The 27,280-nt window shown below is 34.6% G+C and overlaps 3 protein-coding genes across 4 annotated transcripts; 1 reads left to right on the forward strand and 2 right to left on the reverse strand.

Moving 5' to 3' along the window:
- The first annotated feature begins 323 nt into the window (after positions 1-323).
- On the forward strand, positions 324-6,046 carry trmt61b (tRNA methyltransferase 61B). Of its 2 annotated transcripts, XM_056477640.1 has the most exons (8): positions 324-429; positions 518-1,220; positions 2,394-2,496; positions 2,637-2,827; positions 2,918-3,009; positions 5,291-5,481; positions 5,592-5,675; positions 5,799-6,046. In XM_056477640.1, the coding sequence occupies exons 2-8, from the start codon at positions 552-554 to the stop codon at positions 5,831-5,833; spliced, it is 1,365 nt and encodes a 454-aa protein (XP_056333615.1). In that variant the 5' UTR covers positions 324-429; positions 518-551; the 3' UTR covers positions 5,834-6,046. The 2 variants fall into 2 exon arrangements, with proteins under 2 accessions (XP_056333615.1, XP_056333614.1); XM_056477639.1 differs by having other exon boundaries at positions 324-1,220.
- spdya (speedy/RINGO cell cycle regulator family member A) lies at positions 5,986-11,350 on the reverse strand. The gene is made up of 6 exons (XM_056477641.1): positions 11,101-11,350; positions 10,893-10,951; positions 10,081-10,166; positions 8,838-9,009; positions 8,464-8,749; positions 5,986-6,368 (listed from the first exon to the last, which is right to left on the reverse strand). Exons 1-6 carry the CDS (start codon positions 11,303-11,305, stop codon positions 6,307-6,309), a joined length of 870 nt encoding a protein of 289 aa, XP_056333616.1. The 5' UTR covers positions 11,306-11,350; the 3' UTR covers positions 5,986-6,306.
- Positions 11,351-24,650: 13,300 nt separating this feature from the next.
- LOC130245121 (prosaposin) lies at positions 24,651-26,084 on the reverse strand. Its single transcript, XM_056477785.1, has 4 exons — positions 25,989-26,084; positions 25,223-25,314; positions 25,052-25,123; positions 24,651-24,959 (listed from the first exon to the last, which is right to left on the reverse strand). Exons 1-4 carry the CDS (start codon positions 26,038-26,040, stop codon positions 24,798-24,800), a joined length of 378 nt encoding a protein of 125 aa, XP_056333760.1. The 5' UTR covers positions 26,041-26,084; the 3' UTR covers positions 24,651-24,797.
- Between the last annotated feature and the right edge of the window lie 1,196 nt (positions 26,085-27,280).

The following is a 27,280-nucleotide window of genomic DNA, read 5'->3' on the forward strand; positions in this document are numbered from 1 at the left end:
AAAGCCAAATTAACGTCCATTAAATATTGTTTAACTTTGCTCCCCCATTACTGTAACTCCTAAAACGTTTGATTTTTCCTGAAGAAAAATAATAAAGGATTGTACTTAGCAATAAGGGTTTAAAGAAATAATGCCCTCGATCTAATCATAAGCCTTATAAATTGTTTTTGACTCTTCTTCAGACATATATCTGTCAAAAGAAAAACTGAATCTGGAAAATAAAACTACATAATGAAGGCTGTTTGTCATGTTTATTATTGTACTAATGAAAAATAAACGCTCTGGCGGTGATCAGCAGAATTGCATCTGTCAGTGACGTCCGTTCCATCATGGCGGCCCCCTGTAAGAATCATGCTTGTACTCATGGGTTGTTTTTCATCTAATATAACAGAGCAGCCGCGAACACCAGTATCCAGCAAATAAATAACTGTATAACGAACTACTTATGTATTAAATGGATCGTTTGAAATTATTTGACTTTGTGTTGGTAAAGGTGTAACGTCTGATTTGTCTTTAGTGGTCAGTGCTGAAGCGCTCAACTCAACTAGCTGATGTTTCTGAAGCTCAACACCATGACGCTTCCTCTTCACTTAATTCTCTCCTTTGCGACTCGTAAATTTGCCAGAGTATCTGGACACAATGTTTTTCGGGTTAACCCTTCTGTCTGTGGCCTGATGAGCTTCAGCACGGACTCTAAAAACACCGACCGAGAAGGTTCAGAAGCAGCTCCAGCTTCTCCTCAGTTCTCCAGGAGAGCTCTGTTTGGGAGACGCAGACCTCTGTCCCCGCTGGAGAGGGTCAGTCGGCTGCTACCCCAGGACAGCCTGAGCCCAGAGGTCTGGGGTCTGCGGGACACCAGAACTACCGAGGAGGAACCGAGCAGTCCGAGTCTGGAGAACGAGAGAGAAGAAGAAACTCAAACTCTTCATCATACTCATCCTCATGTGTGTGTTCCTGGAGAAAGGCTGATGTGTTTCGGAGAGACTCTGATGGCCGAATTCAGACGGAAGAGAGATGTTGAGTTTCGGAAGATGTTCGAGCTGAAGGAGGGACAGAAGCTCTACAGTAATTGGGGATCAGTGGCTCATGAGGACATGGAGGGTCGTCCTGCGGGAAGCGTCGTCCGAACTTCAAAGGGAATCCCGTTCGTCATTCGGCGAGTCAGTCTGGAGGAGTTCGTGCTCTTCATGAAGAGAGGACCGGCTATTGCTTACCCCAAAGTAAGATATGAGCATCACAAACAGTAGTCAGTCAACTATACATCACATTATTTGCTTTTTAAAAACTTTATATTGATTGACTTTGATTTTTTTATTCTCTAAAAGTGTGTTTTAGAGCAGTTAGTATTATCTAAGAGTGTGTGCAGCACACATGCATGTGAACTAAAGATACTGTGGTATGTGTAAAATGAGCCCACAGAGGTGCTGGAGCCTGCTAGAAGAATAACTGATTATGTAGAATAACTAATTATATAAATTATAAATGTTGAATACTCATATGAAGCTGGAGTAACATATTATCACGTTATCATGCCTTCATGGCAATGTATGTAAACATTGTTAGTTCTTTTGCGTAAGTTGCATCTATGAAGTGACATCTAGTGTGAAAACAGTTGCTTACGTAGACCTTACGTAAATGACAGGACCACTTGAAGGTAAAAACTTATCCAAGGATGGTCAGAAGTTAAAACGAGACACCTAGGTGCGTCAAAGAATCTGTATAGTGTGGATAACACAGACACTTCAGGAGATCAGGAGACACTTCAGATTGCTCTGACATGTGCTCTGCACTTGCTCGGCTTTATTATGTTAATTAAGTCTATTTTCTGGTTTCCAAAACCTCCCGTCTGATTCGTCGTTGATTAATGAAAAGGCCGGCAACTACGACATGATCAAAGTATCATACAATATAAGAAAAATTTATCCACAAAATACATGACAAACAAAACTATGATGTAATTACAATATGAATTATAATATTCTTGTATTCCTCATTAGGCATGGTCTGCTATAAGTTTCTGACGGTATGATAACCTCAGATTAAAATATCATGCTATTGTGGTTACTGCTCTAAAGTAAGTTGTTTTTAAATGGCTTAGTAAAACAACTTTTTTCCACAATATATATTTTATTTTAGGAAACATTTATAGTACTTTGTAACAGTAAATATGTCAGCATGCTGTCTTCATTCGTTTCAAAAACACAATTTCTTTACAACACAAAAACAAATACTTAAAAAAAACATTACATCTACCTTAGGAACAGTATAAAAGAAATGTTTTGCAGTTTTAAAACCTTGACTTTTCCAAACCGCTGTAAACCTTGGCACTGGTTTTTATCCCATGCCTACTATATGCCAGCTGTCTGAAAAGACCAGTCTCTACCCCTCTGCAGGACGCCAGTGCAATGTTGACCATGATGGATGTGACTGAAGGAGATTGTGTCCTGGAATCAGGCTCTGGATCTGGTGCCATGAGCCTCTTCTTGTCCAGAGCAGGTCTGTTATTCTTCCTCCTCCTTCTAGGTGTTTATTAACTGCAATATATTGATGAGTCACTTGATAATGAGCTCGTATCTGATACTGTCCTGCAAAGGAATGTATTTTCAAACTGACGCATGTATTGTTTGTGTCATCAGTGGGTTATAAAGGAAGTGTTTTGAGTGTGGAGATAAGAGAGGATCATCATAAACGTTCAGTGTTAAACTATCAGCGCTGGCTCAACACATGGCGTCGCCGGCGAGGACAGGAATGGCCTGATAATGTCCACTTTCATCACGGAGATCTCATATCTGCTGGCCCTCTTCTGGCTGGACGGGGTTTGAACTCAGTAAGGATCCACAAGATGTGTTTGCGTTTTCATTATTGTATCAGAATCAATTGCTGTTTAAATATGAAATACTGTGTGAACGTGTTTTAGGTTGCTTTGGATATGATCAATCCACATTTGGCTTTACCTGTCGTGGTTCCTCACCTTCATCCTGGATCTGTGTGTGCAGTTTATCAAGCAAAGTAATACAAAATTCTACACAAACATGCATCCATACATACATACATACATACATACATTTATACACACACACACTACAGTAGTGACAGCAGATCAATAAACTCAGTTTGACAAATATTGCTGCTCTTGGACAACATAATGTACTTTTGAGGCTTATTTAGGTGAGAATGTAGTTGTTTAGATTGCAACTATGCAGTTTATTTATAAGGACAGTTGCTGAAGTTTGTCCTGCGCGCTTACGTTTTTTAAAGAAACTTCTTTTGTGCGTCAATTTTGTCAATGCTATTATTCAAAAAGGTCACGATTCGCACTCATTAAGTAATTGCTTCGTACTGTTTTTATTTTTACATTCTTCGGGTGATTTAAAGACAAACAATTTGGCACAATGCCTTCCTCAGTTATAATTGCTGAGACAGCACATCGGCATCCATCAGCCTACCATACTGAACAGAGCAAGGACGGTTAATGTTGCCCATCCACAAGATGGCGACAGAGACCACATAATAAGCCCTTAGAGTAGAAAGGATTGGCGTATTTTCAAACTACAGCTGATCAAACCATTATAAAATTAGTGAGTGACATTTAAAGTCGATTTCTTTATGTTGTAGTGCTGTATTTACACCATAGTATTGAGTGTGAGATGGGACTCGCATATCAGGAATAGATGTATTTTGTGTTGGCCACTCTTTGTATAACCTTAAGTTACTTTTTGGCTGGCCATCTGTTTGTTCCTCATTAGTCTCCTGTTTCCGTTACTGCAGACTAGTTTAGTAAACAGTAAGAAAGAGAAAATGCCTGCGTGTCTTTAACGATTTTCCTTATCGCAAACACAACACTAATCTGGTAGTGTTTGCTTTGCTTTGGCTTCTTGGGGGTTAATTATTGTGATATCCGGATTGCAACAGAGAAATATTGGGAAATCTCTGTAGACTGATGGCACTTCATGCTGCTCAGTCTTACAATCTTAAAATGTGAGAAAAATTACCTGTTTTGCCATCACTTTAGACATTACGCTAGAGAATCATTCAAATTCTAGCTCTTAAGTGATGTTAATGAATGAGCAATGCTTTGTGCTGTTCTGACGTCAGCTGCAGATGTGAATTAATGGCGGAAGAAAGTAGTTCCTCGTACAAAAGGGTTTTTAGTCTCTCTGTGTTTGGTTTTCTTTTTTATACACAGGATTATGCCGTCAAACTGTTGTGTAAATGCAATATCACACTTGTAGCAGTGTGATATGGCTGTATTTGATCACTGGTGGGACACTAAGGGACTTGTCTGCAGCCTCGTGCCTACGCACGCCTCCCACCAGTACCGATGTACTGCCATATCGCACTGCTACAATCGTGATATTGCTCATATCTCATATCTAACAATATTTGTAAATTACACAGTATTTAACTGTGATATGAACTGTATTTTAAAGTTCCATTGTGAAAATTACTGTATATTTTAAAGGAAGGATATACAATACTGTAAATACGTACACTAAATGAGGATGTAAATGTAAATACAGTATTTTTTCTGTAATTGATTTACATTAAGTTACTGGCAAATTGCTGCCTCTAAATTACTGTAGATTATATAGGAAATTGTTAAGCATACTTAATTTTTTTTTATGTAATCACTGTAAAAAATACAACATTGACAACCTTAAATTGTAAGGCAACTTGATGCAGAATTTAAGTTGATTTAACTTTAACCCAAGTAGTTGACTGAACAATTTAAGTTAGTTTAAAGCAATCTGTGCAGCAAATGTTAATTTTTTAATTGACAATTCAGAAATCATTGTAGTATGCTCATTTGTAATATATTGACCTAACAGTTTTGTGGAAACCATGCTTCTAATGAAAAAGTTAGTTTGATATATTTTAGTACATTAGCATGTAACAGCATAAAACCTTTACTGTCACTTTTGATTAACTTGATCCATCAATTCCAAATAAAAGTTTAAAAAACTCGTACTAATCTCAAACCTATGAATAGCATTGTAATCAGCATGCAATCATCATTTCTTTTATGATTATTACTACTTTTATAAATTCAATGACCTACCTACTGATAAAATTTTTTGGTGATGTCTCCAAGTAACCTTAACTAACTCAGCATTTATTGAAAAATAGAAATGTTTTTTCTTTACATTCATTGTGCCTTTTACTGTTACTCTGATCAAATTAGTGTATACCACCTGAACAAGATTACATATTTTTCTCTCTTTTCAAAATATACATCTTGAACAGCTGTGTATATGTATAAATATAACATGTTGTTTAATTTTTTTCACAGTATCACACAGGTCATTGATTTGTTGGAAGCTCTGCGATGCTCCGCACTTCCTCTGGTTTGTGAATGCATTACTGAGGTTCAGCACAGGGATTGGCTTGTTGCCCCATCAATCAAAAAAGATGGAACATTTCATAAGCGAAAAGCTCCATATGAAAACGGTGATCAGGATGAACCAAGTGTAAAATCAGAAGGTGAATTTTTATGTCATTCCTCTAATTTTTAGTTACATGAGATTTACTTCATAAATTAGCTTAAATCATTAGTTTAAAAAAACACACACACTAACCTGTCTGTGTTGTAGGGGTTTTGAATAGTCAAGATGCAGTGCCGTTTGGAGATGTCCTGTACATTGCACGTCCTCATCCTGAGCAGGCTGGTCATTCAGGTGAGTTACAGCTATTTAATAGTATAATCAGATATGCATGTTTAAAATAAATGACATTTTGTATGTAATTGTGCTGCATGACTATATTTTTGAGCAATCTAATCAAATGTTTTTCTGTTTCAGCTTTCCTCGTAAAATTACGAAAGGTCTTGAAATAGATGTCTCACACGTCTAATGTGTTCACGAGAACAACAAAGCTACTGTATCTTGCCTACATTAACAAATTCAGCAAAATTGTTTTGTACTATTTTTCATTCTTGTATTTAAGCCAAAGAATCTCATTTTCTGTTGATGGAATAAATTATCAGTGTTTATTCATATTATCGGCCAAATGTTATACTTATTTCATTAATGTTTTAACACCCAAACATTTCATTCCCACTTTCGTCCAAGTCTTTGACAATCACAAAGTGCATCCTAGAGAAATACATTGTACAATAATAAGAAATTAATAGCAGTAAGAATTATGATACAATGCATTTACAAACCTTCACATAGTGAGAGGATTGACTGACATTCTTTAGATCTAATATGAACAATGCATATGACTGTAGCTCTAATCCCCAATGGTGTCCAAGGTCATTTTGAGAGGCAACAGAGCATACAGTGTATGATCTGCCTGATGATGGAGCTACTCCTCATTGATCCAGTCCATCGAGTGATCATGACACATTTCGCTGACCACATCACTTCCTGTAAATATCCATAAAAGAAAAGCCAATGGTAAATATTTGTAGAGTGACTAGCACAGATCATGGGAAATATGTTAGCTGTGGTGGTCAAGATGAAGCTATGCTGCTATCATGAAATCAGTGTTGTTTCTACATGTTAAGAAGCTTTTTGGTCAATTGCATCACAAGATGAGATTTTTCCTGATTTCTTTTAACTTTTACTCTAAGGGTTTGTATTGAGCATCGTGTCATTTACATCTTTTACGTTCAAACCAAACTCAAACTAAATCACTGAGGATGGGGACATTAACTACACTATGAAATCAATCTGGTGTTTTTTTTGACTAGCTTTGTAAGTTCAAACGTTCCAAAACCTGTTTACACCTGTAATTAACTCTTTACTTGTGATTGGGTTGACAAATGCATCTCAAATAGGGCTGCACAATATATTATTAGAGCATCGACACAGGATATGTAATGCCAAATAATGTGATTTGTAGAGTCTTTGCAAAGTTGAACCCCAAAAGGTTCAAGGTGTTTTAAGGCCTGTGACTGTAAGATTTCAAGTAAATATAAACCATTTGGGCACAACAAATTATAATATCTGTAGCTTTAACAAAGATAAAGGCTACGCAAAACAAGTTTTGCGTTCATACCTTTTTTTACAGTCTATGGTTAATATACACATCCTTTCAAGACATGTCTGCTTCCACATGGAAATGGGAAAACTGGGATGTGTAATAAATTGTATGTGACACTATGAAAAAAATTTTTTTTTTTAAATGCACAGAGCCCTAGGATCCACGAAAATCAGGAGCATGCGCATGAATTCTTTTTTCAGAATGCCTAGTATACACAAACACAAGATTATGGCGAAAGCATGCATATCTAAAAATATCTGACACGTGTAACTGTTACAGCGTCAATGCTGGTGGTCTTGTTGATAGCACCACGTTTGTTGTAATAATGCTAATAAACTTAGCAGTGCCTGCAACACAGACACTGCTCTGTAATCCACCATAGTTGTTAGTGATTACATGTGGGATTCTTCCTTCTGGTAACAAACCTCGTTTCTAAATAGTTAAGCTTTGCCTATCCACAAAGTTACGTGACAGTTTGAGATTTTTCCACTCTATTACCTGTTATCTAAAAAGTTAGTTTGAGGGCACCGACAATGGTGGTGTTGTGTTGATGTGATGCCAAAACAATATTAAAGCTGTGCGGATTGACCTCAATGCATTGCTGTGGGGACAGGGCCTAATTGTAATTAATTATTCATACAATGAAGATTATCCAGTGTTATTTTACTGTTAAAGGGCACCAATGATGAAAATCATCTTTTGTAAGCTGTTTGGACAGAACTGTGTGCAGGTATAGTGTGTTCAGTCATATGGAGGTGATATAAAGACAACAAGTTTTTTATTTTATTTCCTGATGTTAAAATAGGATCCAAATCCCTCCCATTTTGAGGCCCACCGCAATGTGATGTTGGAGTGCGTTTTCCCCGCCCACCGAATTGATTGACAGCCGTGTATTAACATGTCTCTGTAGTAAGGCTTGAATTAACTCCACAAATACATCAAATAATAACCGGGAAAGTTCTTACTGTAGTATTCTTACTGCAATATCTTCTTACTTCATATCTGTCACTATGTTGTTTATCTGACGCAACCGAGGTGGAAATTGAGGCACACTCTGGCAGGCACGTGGGAACAGTGGGTGGGGGGAACTAGCATTAAAGGCACAGGCAACAAACACAGCTACATTGTGTTCAGAGCAGAAAATCTAATATTCTGAAAGGTATAATAAATAATCTGATGGGTGTTTTGAGCTGTCACTTTACAGACACATTCTGGAGACACAAAAGACTTATCTTAAATCCTGAATAGGGGGTAAAATAGCTGCCCTTTAAGACTCTAGAAAACCACAAAGAACTGTTTATTGCATTTGTATCTTTGATATATGTTCATATATGATTGTGATTTGTTAATTTAATTTTGTGCAGATGCACTCCATAACAAAACCCTCTCAATCTAATCAGCCCTAATCTCAATAGATGTAAACAAGACCAGCAGTGCTGCTGTACCACCACTAGAGGGCGCAACACACTCATTCACCTGCGGTAGGCTTGTACTTGCAGGTGTGCTGGGGTTTGGTGGTCTTGCTGTCTCTGTGTGAAGCTTTTCTCTCCAGGAGTGCAGATGAAGAGTGGGGTCCAGCAGAGGATGGCCGAGGCACAGGAAGGGCAGAAGTTTTGACACACAGAAAGCAAGGCTCTGGAGAAGCAGTGGGTCCACGAGGAACGAGGATCTCTTCACGGTTTTGCTGGAGTCTCTGGGCTCCACTGTGATGCTCTGCACGCTCCCGCTGCCAGACGAAATGAGATGGCACAATAGCCATCACCTGCAACCATGCATAAAGCACACGATGATGGAGAGCTATTTCTGAATCTTCTAAAATGTTTTAGTATGCATGTTAAAGAGCCTCATACCTCCTCACAGCATCGTCTGCTGACAGCAGCTCTGTACTCAATACGTGCCCACAGTTGGTCTCTTTGCTTTAGGAATCGTGGGAAATGTTTCCTCCAGCTCTTTCCCAAAGCCCAGGGGAAGATCTCATATTTGGTCTCCTCCTCATCCTCTTCCATAGTGTTTGCCAGATAGCTAGAGTATGAAAAATTAAGCACTTGGACTCTTGGAATTAAGTCTGTTTTCATAAATAGGACGGCTCCTCTTATAATAAAATATGGCAGTTCTGTTGAAGAACCTTAAACCCTCTAAGCTACAATTCTACATGTTGTAAATGCAAATATATAAAAATACATCAAATACATATGATTAAAATAGAAAAGTTGTGTTGGGCAAAGATTAATTGTGATTAATCACATCCAAAATAAAAGTTTGTTTTTACATATATGTTCATAGTATACATATTTATAGCACTATATAAAATGTATTCAAAGTAAAAAATAAATAAATAAATAAAATGTATTAAAAAGTTCATGCAACAACAGCTGCTATTCTTTATTATTATTTTTAAAGTGTAGAAAATGTCGAACAGGGGGCTTCCAATCCTTTAGGTGTCACAGACCTCCAATAAGATTTTTCTTTAAAATCTAATTTTATTTAATATTATTCACATTTGGTGTAATTTATTTAAATATCAATCAATCATTTCTCTATTATTTTATCAATCAATTTAACTATTAATTATTTAATATCCATTTTAATCCACACTAATGCTTATTTATCTTAAAGCTTAATAAAGCATTTCTACAGGTTTCGTCATGTCAAACTTAAGACTTTTTAAGACTTAACAAGGCTAAATGCTAAGGATCTTTTCTAATGGCCCAGTTAAAACACTAAAATGTTATTGTAAGGAAGATAATCAAGCCATATTGGTAAATAAAGTTAATAAATAAACTTTTGTTAAAACTTTTATTAAGATGCAATGTTTGATTGGATAGGTGTTGGCCTGATTGGGAAGCTTTACATTGACAAAGAAAAATTAAGACCTACAACACAATATTTCAGTGAATTTATGACTTTTTAAGGCCTAAAATATTGTTTTTGAAATTAAAGACATTAAGACTTTTTAAGACCCTGTGGATACTCTGTTAATATTTACATTTTCTATTTTATTAATACATTTACTTATTATTTTACATTTATTTTTATGTTCTTATGACATATAGGTCCCCTGTCCCAATTTGAAAATCCCTGCTCATAACTTACAGAGCAAGAAAGAAGTTCATTCTGCTGTGTTCACCGATACTGAAGCGAGCCCTCCTGAAGTACACAAATGTCATTGCCAACAAATACTGTAAAAGACAAAGACAGATACTGCCCTCAGTTCATAAACAAAACACTATTAAGAAACCACTAAATATTAAATGAACACACATATACGGGACATTCTACCAGAAACGTACATTTTCTCTTATAAAGAATGTGCTATGGCCTGGCTTAAGCGTGTCGGCCTCAAAAAATTCATACAAAAACAAGAATAAAATCAAATAATTCAATGATAGAACGCATCCTTGATCAGTCAGCTTCTCCATCAAATGATGTCACTTTCGAGTCAAAGCTTTAAAGGTGTATTAATTTAGTGCAATTGTGACAGGACTGACAGAAACATGGGGACAATTGTAAATTTATTTGTACTATGTTTGTAGCATTTGCAGAATTTATTTATAATTTCATGTTTTTAATCAAGTGATGTGAATGATAACTTAAACTAGCTATTTCTGAAGTTTTTTCTAAATAACGGTTTTAGCATTACAAAACTATTAAAGCTGTAGGTTCAATTGGGTTGAGGACAAAGACAATGACAGGGTTTGTACATTTGTAGTGTTTTTTTATATAGAAAAAAAAATTGAGAACCAAATGAATGACACATTTCTTTACAAAACAACTCACAGAAATCAACCATCAGTCCATTTTAGATATTTTTGGGATGAAATACATTTTGGATCACTGTATTTAGAGTATGTTTTTATTTCAGGGACAGATAATGTACGTTTCTTGTAGAATGTCGCATACCATACCTTGTCAGTAAGTTTGCAGCAGCAGTCCATCCACAGAAAGTCCTGTATTAGATCATCATCTGAGCACACAAAGTTTTAGTTCTACAGAATTGCATTATTAAATTGAAAGTTTGAATTGACCTAAGTATAAAACGATTTTCTATCCTAGGGCACATCAAGTGGCATTTAGTTTAACGGGTTTCACTGGCAGCTGCTTTGCTGAACCCACCGAACAGTCTGAAGAAGGCGGCCATCTCCTGTCTCTGGATCAGCAGGGTCGGCCCAGGTGTCTTTGTGAGGGGCTGCTGCGATGAGTCTGCCGGGTTCCGACCCGCCGAGCCCGGCCTCGTTTTCCGTGGACCTCGCCGGATCTGCAGACTGTGAGCGGCTCCAGACGGGGCTGTTTCGAGCCATGGTCGACTCAATTTAATCATGCCTCAATGATCAAATCAGCCGAACCTGCAGAACTGCCCCCCTGAGTGTACATATTATTATTATAAAAACATAGCAATGCAAACATCATGCGTATTCCCGCGTGTTTATAATCTCCTCGATACATTTAGCGTAGTTTCATTGAATAAATAACCTATATCACGATAAAAACGGGATTCCCATCCTCTCACTCTGACTGAAAATTACCCACAAATGTTTATAAGCATAATTGTATGATGTATAATAATTTATCTGCCTGTTTAATCGAGTTTTCACCAGAAAACAAATTTACCTCAGTTTAAAAACCCGCCGCTCAGGAATGACATGGTGCGACGCGCTCACGGCGGGTCCGTTGAAATTAACCACTGGAGTAGATGGGATATAATTTTAGCTGATGTGTATTACAATAATGATAATATTTCTAGACGTGAATTACAACAAAATCCTTATTTTAAATATTTCAAAGTGGATGTCCCGCGAGCGCGCACGTGCACCCGCTCACCATTGGCCAGGCAGCGCGTGAGTATCATGTCAGCAGTCACGTGTTAAAATATTCCTCAATCACTGGTCAGAACCCGGCCAGAACCAGAACACTTACATCGATATAAAAGCTTATGATAGTAAATATTAATTGTACATTTACATAAAAATATTTAACTGATAATTCAGCTAAATACACGACGACCAAATGAGACTCAAGTATTATAATTGTCAGACATGAGAAGCAGGAAAGGTTCCAAATTCCAATCCAACAATTTATTGAATCTTTGTTGACAGTAAGATTTCACACAAGTTACACTACAGAAGAACAATGTATCCTTTATATTGAAAAAGAAATTGTCAAGGCGTTAAGCACACACATTTTAATTCATAATTTTAATTTATTTAAAACATTATCAAAGAATTACCATGTTTATTCACAGCAGAGCAATACGATTTATTTACACATCTTCAAATGCTGACAGGTTTGTTTGCTATTATGAGGAAACAGCAGATGAAGTACAAAGTGCTGGTATTTATATGCATGTTGCTTGCAGATGTGTTTGAAGACTTTCATTTCTCTGCACACAGCCTTTATTTCCTTAAATGAAAACACATTTAATTAATAATTGGGTCTGCAGTTTTAAGCAAAATATACAATTTATGTTTAGGAAAGAATTTAAGATTACCTTATTAATCTCACGGAGAACCAAACCCTTGAGCTGATGAACTGACTTCTTGCAAATCCAGCAGGCAATGACATTCATATCAGACTTCTGGAGATAATAAAAAGAGAGAAATGCATAGGATAAAGTATTCATTACTTCATGTCTGTTTTATTGCATTGCAGCACATTGTGCTTCGGTTTACCTCTATTTGTACTCCATCACCCTTTTTGACTTCTTCAGGAAACTTCATCTCATTTCTCTCAAGCACACCCATCCGTTTTTCCTTGTTAATAATGCTGCAACTCCCAACAAGAACTGAAAGACAAAAACAGACCACATTTATGTGCTGAATTTGATGATTATAATTCTAATAATTCCACAAAAGAGCTTTGTTTATGCTTTTGGTCTCACCTGAGCATGCGATAAGCAATCCAAAATGAACAACAGGTGGCATGATACTTCAAATCCTGCTAAGAACTGCCAAATGTTTTTAATGGATTTTTATGTGATTTTCTGTCAGAGTGACTCTCTGTCTCTGTGTTTATCTGTGCTCCTTCTCTTCTCTCACAGCTATGAATACCATTGAGGATAACAAATGTCTATGCATGTCTTTTGAAGTGCTGATGTTCGGGCCACCAAAACCACTGTGAACCAAATGTGTCAAGCATGTTTTGGTGGAGCTTCAGTCAGCATTCTCCACTCTGACTACCTCCCCAGGTCAGCTAAGCACATTGAGTCTACACTTAAAAAATAGTTTTTGCTGCTTAATCAAACTACTTATTTAAATGAGTTCAAATTATCTTTATAAAAAAAAAATATGTTCAATCCACTTAAATTTGTAAAATAAAAAAAAATTGAGTTAACTTAATCTGTTTGTGTTGGGACAACGTGACGGAATTGTGTGGAGTCCAGCATTTTTTACAGCATAAGCTGATACAAATTTTACATCAGTAAATGATTAAATAAATAAAATAGTATACATTAATTAGCTTTATAACCTTCAGTCATGTTCAATTCAGAGATCAGTGCTTAATTTGTTTCTGTATTTTATTAAAAAAACTGAATAAACTAAGTGCTGTTTGTTGCTTTACAATATTTATTGCATTACAGTTTTGGCAAAACAAACAAGTGAACAATCGTCTGTAAAGAGCTGATATTTGGTTGCTCTGTCTTTCACCTGCACAGTTTATACTTCCTGCAGGATTTCAGAGGGCCTCCTGGGAAAAATCCATCGATGACCTTATTTTTTACCTTTGTGATGAGCACTCTACATGCTTTCCTCAAAATGAAGTTGGCACTGCAAATAATTTTGATTTTCTGTTTGAGGAAACCAAGACAAATGTGATTATGGTTTTATTAACTTACATTATTGTAGAAATAAAGTAAATAACTGTGACTATAATTCAATAAAAACAATGACAATTCCAAGGATTTATTAGCAAATCATATTTATAAATATTTTATTACTCACTTTTCAAATAAACAATTCAAACAGTGCACAGATATTGGTTTGTTCTTTGAACAAAGATGAAAAAAGGGAGGAAGGCTTTACCTTGTCGATTATAGCATTTATCACGGGATTATATTTTCTTATCATTTTCAAACATATACAGCATTTTATGACATCCTAGACAGAGAAATTAAATGAGATGTATTATATATGTCCTCCAAACAGTACATAATATGTGTTTAAAGGTTGAGGGATGAAAGTATTTTCACAGTTAAATCTCATTTCATTACCTTGGAAGTATTGCACACATCTTCCTTGATGTCTTGAATGGTGACGGCCTGTTTCTCATATTGTCTCTCAGCAGAAGCTGCATGAAATATAACTTCATACATGAAATATTGTTTGACAGAAATTACAAGTAAACATCATGCACCGACTAGTGAATATCTTACCAAAGAGAATGATGAAGGATCCAATGATACAGGTGAGATGCATTGCTCCTTATTTTTTGTCATTTGTATATTGCTAAGTAATAGCGCACTCTAACATTGATTTTTTTTTTTTACTTTTGCTGTTTTGCTGATAATGTCACAGAGAAAGCTGTGAAAAGTAAGTGTGAAGTCAGTCAAACCCTCCTCTTACTCTTTTAACTACAAATATAGCCCAGTGTTTTGTGTTAATATATTAAAAAAATAGCTTCACTTGTACTTTGAATTATAATGATTGATTTTTTTATTCTTTTATCAAATATCTCCTAAGCGATGTTTATCAAACCAAGGATATTTTTACAGTATTTCCTATAATATATTTTTCTTATGGGGAAAGTCTCATTTCTTTTAGTTTGGATGGAATAAAGGCAGTGTTAAATTGTTTTAAACAATGTTAAGGTCAATATTATTAGCCCCCTTAAGAAATCAGACAGAACAGAACAAACCACTGTTTCCAATAACTTGCCTATTTATCCCAACTTGCCTATATTTAACATAATAACCCAGTTAAGCTTTTAAATGACACTTTTAGTAGAATACTAGTATCTTGCAAAATAAGTAGAAAAATATTATGTACTGCCACAATGGCAAAGACACAACAAATTAGCTATTAATTAAAAAAAATATATATAGTATGTTTACAAATGTGTTCCATTAATGATAATAATATAAGAGTCAAGTGTTAAATAAATTAAGGCTAATAATTTTGACCTCCACTGTATTTATTTATTTTACTGGAAGTAAATGGGGATTATCAACTGTTATATTCATTCTTCAAAATATCTTTCAGTTTCAACAGAATAAAAACGAGGAGGAGTAAATTATGGCAGGATTTTTATTTTTGATTAAACTATAATTTAAGGAACAGATGATAATTTTAATGACAGAAAAAAGTCTTCAAAACACATGAAAATGATTAGATCTTTAATGAGCAGTAAATGTGAAACATAACAAAATCGTCCAAAACATAAATAGGGAGTGCTATTGATGAACAATTAAACATGTACTCAGAAAATTACTTTTGCTGTTTGTTCAGACTACTTATTTAATTAGTTGAAAGTTTAATGAAATTTAATGAAAGTTTTTTGGTGGAACAACTTAATTTTGTTATGTTCAATCCACTTAGATTTGTGTTTAAAACATTTAAGTTGGCTTAATTGATTTGTGTTGGGACAAAGTGCACATGGAATTGTGTGGAAAACAGAATTTTTTTACAGTGTAATTTATAAATACTATAGCATAGTATTGTATTGATGGATTGAGGTTTTTAAAAAATGACCAGAGACTCAGCTGTTTGCATTGAGTTTGGCAAGTCATTGATTTGAAATTTAATGAGCAGTAAATGTGAAACATAACAAAATCATCCAAAACATAATAAACATACATCTTTCAGAACAGTTTAAAGGGATTTCTGACTGAATGTATCTCATAACTGCATTTTCTGATCTGATGATTTGTCCAGCCTCTTCAGGTGCAGACAGAAGTGTGAAAAAGAGCTTTTATTATGAAGTTTACAGAAACCAGGGGAGACATTTTCATCTCATGCTTTTGCCAAAACAAACAAGTGAACAATCCTATTTAAAGAGGTAATGTTTAATGGACTGTTTACCGCTGTCTTTTACTTGCATATTTTGTACTTCTTGCAGGATTGTAGAGGACCTCCTGAGAAAAATCTTTTGAAAACTTTCTTTTTGATCTTTGTGGCGATCTTTAAACATAGTTTCCTCAGAAACCCGTTGACATTGCATGCAGCTATGATTTTCTGGGTGAGGAGAAAAATATTACGACAGCTGTATAAAAAATTCAAAGTACATCACTGTAAAACAACAACAAAAATACATTTATCATATACATTTCTTTAAATTTACTGTTATTTGAAAATGCATTTACTGTTTAACTGAATGTTACAGTAAGTAATAGTATAAATGCATAAATATTGTTCTGTGCTTTGAACAGAGAAAAAGGAAACATTTACCTTGTTAACTTGATAAATTATCTGGGGTAAATATTGTTTGATCAGTTCCAGGCATATACAGCATTTTATTGTGTCCTAGAAACAGAGATTAAAATAAGGGGTGTCTATTAGTGAGGTATAATGTACTCCATGTGTCTTTTAAACACAGTATAGCTTTAAGTTGTACATATTATGTGTTAAAAGGTTGTGGGATGAAAACATTCTCATAGTTAGATCTCATTTCATTACCTTGGTAGGACTGCACACATCTTTCTTGTTGTCCTGAATGGTGACGGCATGTTTCATCTCATATCGTCTCTCAGCAGCAGCTGCATGAAATATAACTAAATTTGTGTGACAAAACGTACTGTTCAAGGTTGAACATATCACACATAAGTTTAATAGTAAGTTTCCAGTATCTTACCAAATAGAATCATCAAGGATCCAATGATGTGGGTGAGATGCATTTCTCGGTAACTCTTATTTTCTGTTATTTGTATTTCAAAGTATCAGTGTGCTCCAACGTCTGCTTTTTCTCTTTAGCTTTGCTGATGTGAGGCTACACTGTACGAAGCTGTTAAACGTAAGTGTGAAGTGAAGTCAGTTGAACCCTCATCACAAAAACTGTGGCCCATGTGAAAGAATTTTATTGTAGATTTTTTCCATGTTTATTTCATTTATTCGTTTATTTTACTCATTTAGCAGATGTTTTTATCCAAAGCAACTTAAAAAGGAGAATAAAGGAAGCTCTTCAAATCACCAAAGAGCAGCGATATATAGATGCCATAACAAGTCTAAGTTAGTTAAGTAGTTTAATCTTTTTTTTACTGATTCCTTGTTATGGAGTGATTGTAGGAAAGTGTCTGGTGCATTTAGAGAGGAATCATACTTCAAGAGTTCACACTTAGCTAATGATTGATTATAAAGTATTTTGTTAAGTCTTGTTTGGCATACTGTCCCGGGAGGGAGCCCTTAGCTCATAAGATCCTGGAGCCCGGTTCTCCCTCCCGTTTGCAAGGCGAGAGGAGAATTTGAGCTCAGGTAGATCTCGAGAACTCCCCTGCTGTAGTAGCTAATGAACAGATAGTGATTGCTGTCAAGAAATAACAACTTACTTGGAGCAAGTCTAGGTTTTCTATTGGATTAGTCAATTAACTTAAGTTGCATGTTTTTGAACAGTGGAAGGTAACCGGAGAACCCGAGGGAAACCCACGTGAGCACGAGGAGAACATGTAAACTCTACACAGAAACGTTGGCTGGCTTGGTAAGGACTAGAACCAGTGACGTTCTTGCTGTGAGGCAACAGTGCTAACCACTCGGCCACCATGCCACCCATCTAGGAAAGGAGTAGGGGTGGAAGGGGGGATTCTTCAAAACAAAGATGGCTGTCATATGGAACTTAGGGTATTTATAGTGGCTTAGGAATTGTCTGATTGGTGAAACATAAATTTAATAATATGGGGCTGGCTGCAAGCCATCATAAGCACGTGATCCTCTCGAAATTAGTTTATAAATAAACTTCACTTAGAATTGCACAATATATTGCAATAAACATGGATTATTCACTTTATATAAAAATTTCTGGTGCAAATAAATAATAAGTGCAAATAAATAGGAAGTGCTATTGATGAACAATTAAACATTCACTCAAAAAATTACTTTTGCTGCTTGTTCAAACTACTTATTTAATGAGCTGAACCAACACAACTCTTTAAGTTTTTTGGGAGGACAACTTAAATGTGTTATGTTCAATCCACTTAAGTTGGCTTAATTGATTTGTGTTGGGACAACATGCATGGAATTGTGTGGAACCCAGCATTTTTTTACAGTGTTGATGTATTTTATAAATACTATAGCATAGTATTGTATTGATGGATTGAGGTTTTTTTTTTTTAAATGACCAGTGACTCAAATAATACAGAGCTGTTTGCATTGAATTTGGCAAGTCATTCCACCAGCATGGAACATTAAAGGTGAAGGACCTTTGGGATGGTCCCACAAAGTGACATTTGATAGCAGAGTGCAGAGTCCTGCCATAGACATAAGCCTGAAGCAGTGTGCTCAAGTAAATGTGTGCAGAACCAGTAGTTGTGTTGTAGGTGAATGACAGTGTCTTAAATTTGATGCGAGCAGCAACAGGCAGCCATTAGGTTGGGTCAATAAAATTCATACACCATGCATACAGGACAACAGGACTTAAATAACAGGTCATTTTCTGCAAGGATGTTACACATTTTTTGTTTAATTTAAATAAATGTTGAACTACAAAGCTGGACCAACAGTTAATTTGTTCTAATAATGATATTGATTGATTAAATGTTTTCTTTTTAAAATATACTCATGTATACTTTAAACCTGCAGTCCTGAATGTGTGAGTGTTGAAATTCCCAGAATCAGAAACAACTATTCGATTAAACTGACTAAATTTTAAACTACTCTTTTAGCAACAACTAAAACAGGACTGATGAAGCATCGTGAACTGTTACTAAAACAAATTAAAGTTCAAATGTAAAATTAAAAATAAAATACAAATTTTTTTGTCTTCTTAAAAAAAGAAGACGTTAATGCACATTTCACACCTATTTGCATTCTATACCTCTTTCAATTATAATTTAGCCAGTATAATGTGATCTAATGGAGCTCAGACTATATGTTTTGTTTCTAATCTTAAGTTCTGATTTGATCCAAAAACCTTGTGCATTTCTCACGTCTACATTGTTCAAATTATTTTTTATGTTTCACAGAAGAAAGAAACTCTCACATGTCTGGAAAATACCTGATTGACAGAACTTTTATTTATAGCTTAAGTATGCCTTCAATGGACAGACGACAACTTTAATGAGAGAACAATTGCAGATGAAACATAACACAGTTAGAGAATAAACATCAATCTATCGCAATATTTCTGATTAGCAGTAACTCTTAAAATGGAAGTTCACCCAAATAATGAACATTATCTCACACACAAGAGGTTCTAAAGGTAAATATAACCTCTCTTGAACACAAAGCAAGATATTCTGAGGAATGTTGAAAAAAGCAGTCACTAACATCTAAAGGAACCATCAGTCAATGGCTGTTTTATCCAGCAATCTTCAGAATAACTTCACCTGTGGTCAACAGAAGAAAGAAACTGAAACAGGTTTGGAACGAGTGGAGGATGAGTAAATGATGGCAGAATTTTCATTTTTGGTTGATCTATCGCTTTAATTGCATTTTCTGAACTGATGGGGTTTTTTTTTGTCGCAGAACCTCCAGATTCTGCAGGTGGCAATAGGAGTGCTTCCTGGAAAAAGAGCCTTTATTACAGAGGTTTTATATCCATTGGCTGTAGAATAGCAAAGGGGACGCATGATGTAAATCCACGTTCTGCATGTTTGATTGATTTTCTAAAACGCAAAGATGAAAGCATCCTCAAAGCTCAATCAATGGCACAAAAATGATACATATTCAAATACAAACAAAGATGGAAGTCAACTGATATCTACAAGCACACTTTTCAACTACATACGTTTTGCAATTGAATCATGAAAAGCAGCTTTGCTATAATGCAAAAAGAGATGCTAATTTAGCTAGTCAATGTAAATGTACCCTTTGGACAGTGCACTGTCACAGTGAGTTGTTAAGAGCAAAGCTTCATCTTTAAGCAGGTTCCTCTCGGATGGCCGCCAGGGAACAGCTTGTGCAATATGAGGTCTTGAAGTCGGCCTGCTTGCTGAAGGCATTTCTTTTTAAAAAACGGTATGTATATGGAACAGACTTTCTGTATCTTCTGTAAAAAATATATACAAAGATTAAATAATTAAGAATATGCTAGACTTTATGATTACACAAAATTTAGAGAAAGTAGACATTTTTTATTAGGGGAATTTTTTTTTGTTCTTTTTATTTGTATTGTTTACATTTTGAAACTAAAAATCAATATTATATGTCATTTCTATTTAAAATTGCTTAGTAATGTCTTTCTTTAAAACAAATCAAATTTAAACAAATTGTAACACAAGCTGTCCAATGAATACATTGACACTGATGACAGTGAATTCTCATGAATATAAAACAGAAAATTAGCACTGATACTTTACAGAATAAGAAAAACTTTTATTTAAACTCATAATACAGTAGAAGAAAAACAATTATTATTTATTAATAATTATTATTATTTAATTTTTTTTTATATTTCCCAAAACTGTTTGCAGAACAGAGCAAAGCAATATTATTTCACAGTATTTCCCATTATATTTGTTTTCAGGAGAAAGTCTTATTTCATTTAGCTTGGCTACATATATATATATATATATATATATATATATATATATATATATATATATATATATATATATATATATATATATATATATATATATATATATATATGTGTGTATATAATATTTGCTATGGTCAATATTGGTTAAAATATTTAAAATAAATTTGTTTAAAAATGTATTGAAAAAAATATCTATTAAACAGGAGGGCTAATGATATGGTCTTCAACTGTTTTAATGAATCAACTGTTTTAATGTTTTAATCAATTATGTATTTTCTATTAAACACTGCAATTGTATGAATGTTACTTCTCACTTCAGTGTGTTCATATCAAAGTGTCAATAACTTGTACGTTTAGATTGAACTGAATTGGCTAATTATAGGCTACTTTTCTCCATTAAAATGTTACACTTGGGTTTAAAACACCTTATCGGAGACAATTGAAAATTACCTCTTGCATCTTTTTTTTGATTGTTTCCTGAGCTTGACGTACAGCTTCTTGACAGATACAACAGAAGATGATGTTCGGCCGCACTTTCTGAATCTGAAATTAGATTAAAAAAATCTGAATAACAATTTTCAGTTTTATAAGCGAGAGAGTCTGAATGAATGTGTGTGTTGTACATACCGCTAAGTGCTTTCCATAGTTGGCCATCGAATTGCGTAAGCTTTCAGATTGTGTAGGAATTTCAGGAGCTTCGTTTTGACTGTTTGCAAGGGCTTCCAAGTAAAGAAAGTAACAAAATAATTACTTCAATTCAGATGTGTAATTTGATGGATTGGAATATTCAGATGCTGCATATCTTACCTGCACAAGCGATCAGAAGAACAAAATAAACAATAGATAACATTTTATCAGATTAATCTAAATTAAGATAAAAAAATTCCATATGCAATTGTGTTTAACACACAGAGAAAATATAAAGAACACAATACACCATGCACAGAAAACTTTATGGTCTTTTTTTTTTTTTTGGTCCGGTGTGTAAAACTGTTTACTCGTGTCCTGTAAAATAGCTGACAGAAAGGGAAGTTATACCACAACACCACAGTGCTAAACGGCTACTTCGACTTCTGTTTGTTGTTTATTTGGATCTCCAAAGTAGTGGCAATTCTTCATGGGGTCCAACAAATAAAGACAAATTTACAATTAATTATAATCAAAACCAATACCAAAAAAAGAGAGAATATCATTCAACTAAAACAATACCGAAACCAAATAAAAAGACACATTTTCACCAAACTGTATCAACACCAATACCACGACCAAATATAGACAAAGTTACAGATTGAACCATAACTATACAAACCAATACAGTGAAATATTTATTCATTCATTTTCTTTCGGCTTATTCCTTTTATTCAACAGGGGTCACCACAGCGGAATGAACCACAAACTTATCCAGTATATGTTTTACACACCGGATACCTTTCCAGCTGCAACCCAGTACTGGAAAACATCCATACACACTCATTCACACTCATACACTATGACCAGTTTAGCTTATTTAATTCATGTAGCGCATGTCTTTGGACTGTGGGGGAAACCGAAGCTCCCGAAGGAAACCCACGCCAACACGCGGAGAACATGCAAACTCCACACAGAACTGCCAACTAACCTAGTCAGGACTCAAACCAGCAACCCTCTTGCTGTGAGGCGGCAGTGCTAACCACTGAGCCATCGTGTCACCCTTCAGTGAACTATATAACATGAAATTCATTTAAAACAACAAAGGTGAAAGCAAAGGTGTTAACTAAATACTGTTTCATTAAGTGTTTTTAAACCTTATTTAACTTGTCAAAATGCCTTTTGCCATTGTCAAGTCAAGTGTTGCTTTGTTGTCGTTACATGCTGGGAATTACACTATGAGGTTGTTTAGTATTTTGAACATGAACAGCATCTGAAGTTATATTTTTAACAAAGAAACTCCTTTACCGGAGATTTGAGCTTAGATAAATCTATCTCCAGTTTCCCTGTTGGACTGGCCATAAATTTTAAACATAATATAGGGAGGAATGCAGTGGCGCCCCCAGAAATTTTTCTTAGGGGTGGCCAGAAGAGGCCACACCAAATCTTGGGGTGGCACACACACACAAAAAAAAAATGAATTCAGTATAATGTTATATTTTTGTCTCTAGTGTAAAAATGAAATAATGTGGTTTTAATTCATTTAATTAAATACTCTTAAAAAAATTGCAATTTATTCCTAAAAATTCTATAAATACAAATTCAATAAAAATAAATATTTAATAAAAAAAAAAAAATTATATATATATATATATATATATATATATATATATATATATATATATATATATATATATATATATAAACGCATATAACTCTTCATATATAAAATAACTTTTCAGTTATTTTTCACATGCTTTTATTGTACAGCATACGGTATTTGCCATGTCTAAAAATAACAAATATTAATTAATAAATTAATGAATAAAACAAATGAACAAAAGACATTTACACACACACTCACTATACAGACTCTAATAATATCATTTATCCATATTCCTTTTTGAGCCACAATATTATTAATAGAGCTTATTATATTCATGTACCTTAAGGTAAATATAAAATTGTCATTGTTGTCTATTGAACGTGTGTGTGTACTGTCTACAAAGATCGGGGAGGGGGAGGGGGATTGAATCAGCTTTGTCAGTTGCACCAATCAATTCACAATAATTTAGTGGCTGCTATTTATTTATTTAATTAATTAATTATTGAAATATTGTGAATTTACGCAAGTCCATTTAAATTAATAATATCAACAGCAAAGTCATACCGGGGTGGCCACAGGGGTGGCTGTGAAGGAATGAATGCTGCTCTGACTGTATTTCTATTCTTATTGTTGTTGTTTTTTTGGAACAGCATCTTTCCCTGGTTTTGTGTTTTTTTCCTGCATTAAATTTGCTGTGGGTTATTTGATTTTTTCTGTAAAGGTGTGAAAATATTCTAATTTAAAGCATTTTTTCTTTATTTCCAGAGAGGGAACCAACGATCCAGAATCACATTTTATTTTTAAATGGTTAACACATTTTTGCAATTGATCTGATGCTCAAATATGAAAAGTTTATGTAAACTCACCGTAAAAACACATTACTTTAATTTATTTATGACTAAGTCTTCTTTTCAATGAATATTAGAGTGAATCAATTTTTTCAATTCAATTTCAATGAATAAGAGAGAGAGAGAGAGAGAGAGAGAGAGAGAGAGAGAGAGAGAGAGAGAGAGAGAGAGAGAGAGAGAGAGAGAGAGAGAGAGAGAGAGAGCTGTCCAAAATACCAATTGTTTTCAAATACTAATTTCCTAACACTTCTGAACTTTAAAAGTGGGTGTTGTTATGTCTAAAAAATAATATAAACATGTATGAAAACAAAAAAAAATGAATAAACAAAATGTTTCATTTTTGTTTGACTCTGTTTTCTATAAACCACTTTTATAAAAAAACATTTACATTTTACAAAATAAAGGGGCAGCGCTGTGGCACAGTGTGATGCTCTGTCGCCTCACAGCAAGAAGCTTCGGCTGGGTCAGTTAGCATTTCTGTGTGGAGTTTACATGTTCTCCCCGTGTTGGCATGGGTTTTCTCCGGGTGCTCCGGTTTCCCCCACAAGACGTGCTATAGGTGAATTGGGTAGGCTAAGTTGTCCATAGTGTATGAGTGTGAATGAAAGTGTATGGGTGTTTCCCAGTAATGGGTTACAGCTGGAAGAGCATCCCCTGCGTAAATCATATGCTGGATAAATTGGCGGTTCATTCCGCTGTAGCAACCCCGGATTAATAAAGAGACTAAGCCAAAAAGAAAATGAATGAATGAATATTACAAAATATTTCTAATTAAAGCTGCTATTAAAAAATGTTCCTGCCAAGATTTTAATCAACAAAACTGGCTTCAGTTTAGTAATAACAATAAAGAAAATTATTATTGAGGATCATGTGACAAACCACAAGAATAAATTATATTTGACTGAATCATAAAACTGTAATAATCACCAGCAGACACTCATGAATATTCCAAGAAAACAGAAAAATTGACTGTTGATTTATTTTGATCAAATGTTTGACTTACATGTTTCAAAGTTACATATTATAAAGGTTAACAAATGATAACATGAGGAAAAAAAATTATCAATTACAAAACATGTTTGAACATTCATACAGATTGAATGTAGTCTAGGCTACATATTTTTGCACAATTTCAATTGAACACAGGTGGCCTGGGCTCGGTTACCAGCGAGCAGTGCGTTGATCAGTGCATTTTTATATTTTTGCACAAAACGTCTACATCCGGGTATTCTTAATTTCATACAGATCTTATCAAGCTGCCGATTGATCTCGTCCTGCACAGGGACAACAATAAATCAAGATCAAGGAAACACACAGAATACATACTCTAGTAAGTTTATCAGACAGACAAATATATTTTACAAACCTTAGAAACTGTTTTTCCAACAGCGATTATTACTTTCCTCATGACATTTTTACAAATATTACAAAACACAAGCTGTGGGAAAAACAGAGAAACTGAAATGTTGCTAATGGCAAGAAAAGAGTGTTTAGCATTTTCATTCATTAAATATGTGAAGATGATAACTTTATTTACCAGTTTGTTGTCATAATCACTGAACTTCAACCCCTGCTCAGGATTCAGAAGGTCCGACTGCTGCAAGATTTCCATCTGAACATCTGAAACACCTTAAATAATCACACAATAGGTGAAAACTTTGGGACACAAAGAGGAAAACGACAAATTCATATACTGTATACGGAGTGTTACTGTATACAGAAACTGACAAGGCAATTATTAAATTTATTGACATTGCAAAAACATTTCTTGTGACTCCGGATTTCAAAATCAGTTATAAGTGTCAATGGGAATTGCAAACTGAGATTAATTGGGAAATTAACAGGACAATATTTGGCCAAGATAAAACTATTTGAAAATATGGAATCTGAGGGTTAAAAAAAATTTAATATTTAGAAAATCACCTTTAAAGTTTTTCAGGTTTCAAATGTTAGCAATGCCTTACTTAAAAAAAAATCACATTTTGACAGATTTACAGAACAAAATGTCTCCATGGATCATGATCTTTACATAAGGATTTTTTACATTAAATAAAAAAAATTACATTTCTGACCCATGCAATGTGTTTTTGGCTGTTCAGAAAAATAAAGCAGTGCAACATACGACTTGTTTCGGGATCCAGAGTCACATCACTTATTATTTTTAAATTGCCAAAACATTTTTGTAACTAATTAATCTGATTGCTCAAATATGAAATGTTTTGTAAACTAATCATAAAAAACAGATTGTTTTAATTCCTTTATTAATAAGAGTTCATTTTAATGAATATTAGAGTGAATCTCACCTGAACAGACCAGCAGGGACCCCAGAAGGAAAACAAGTGCTATTTTTGTCATCTTTGTGTCACCGTCTGCAATAAACAATCTAGAAAAGTGCCTGCCTGCTGTTTTGGCCGACGATTATATTTGTACTTCCAAATTAGTGCGGACGTTACGCTTGCTGACATACAAAATGTTGACATGCAATACCGCTGTCAGCTTATTTCACGCACACCAAAAACTGTGAAAAGTATAAATCCACACTTCATGAATTTTGTGAAACTGTTCTGAAGTCCACCCCAAAAAAATGAAAATTTACTCACACTCAAGTGGTTTCAAACCTCAGTTATTTTTCTGTTGAACAAAAAGATGATATTTTGAAGAAACCGGTAGCCATTGACATCCATTATAGGAAATAAAAAATGCATAAAAAAATCAGTGGCTTTAGTCAGATAATGTAAAGTAACAAATTACAAATACTCAAATTACTGTTATTGAGTAGTTTTTCTCAGGAATTGCACCTAACTAAGTAGTTTTAAAATGTGTGGTTTACCGCTAACCTGATTTCACCAAGTAGGACATGTTCCTGGATTAACATTTATGATGATCCTGGAACAACATTCCAATCAGCATTAAGGGATACGTTTATAGTTTGTCTTAAGTTTAGGCTTACGGTTAGGTTTATGTACTTCTATATGATTGTTATACAACTATTATTCCCCTCTTATATTGGGAATAATTTACAGTTATGGTTTGGTTTAGAGGTAGGGAATAGGTATGGATTACATTTTCCAACAAAAATGATGTTCAAGGATCAACACAGATGTTAATCTAGGATTGAATCTTACTTGACAAAACCATGACGTGCTAATTTTACTTTACTTGGGTAAATTTTTAGTGCTGAATTGGTACTTTTACTCCACTATTTTCCTCCATATGTTTAAGAGTTCACACTTTATTGATTGATAATAAAGCTTGTTTGGCAGGATGTCCTGGGAGAGACTCCTGAATTTGAGATCCTTGAGCCCTGGGCTCCCTCCTGTTTGCAGGGCGAGAGGGTAGTTTGAGTTCAGGTAGATCTCGATGAACTCCCCTGAACTCTCAAGACGAAGATACTGAGATAAAAAAAACTCTGGTTATTTATAGTGAGTTAGGAATCATCTGATTGGTGAATCAATCGTGAGCTGATGCGGGACCAGCCGTGAACAATCATAAGTATGTGATCCGTTTGAAATTAAACTCAAAATTTCACTTATATTTGATTGACTTAGTAGAATAATCAGCCCTTTGATTCCTATACAATCAAACTGCGCAATGA

The sequence above is a fragment of the Danio aesculapii genome, chromosome 17 (genome assembly GCF_903798145.1).
Source record: "Danio aesculapii chromosome 17, fDanAes4.1, whole genome shotgun sequence".
Classification (NCBI taxonomy): Eukaryota; Metazoa; Chordata; class Actinopteri; order Cypriniformes; family Danionidae; genus Danio; species Danio aesculapii.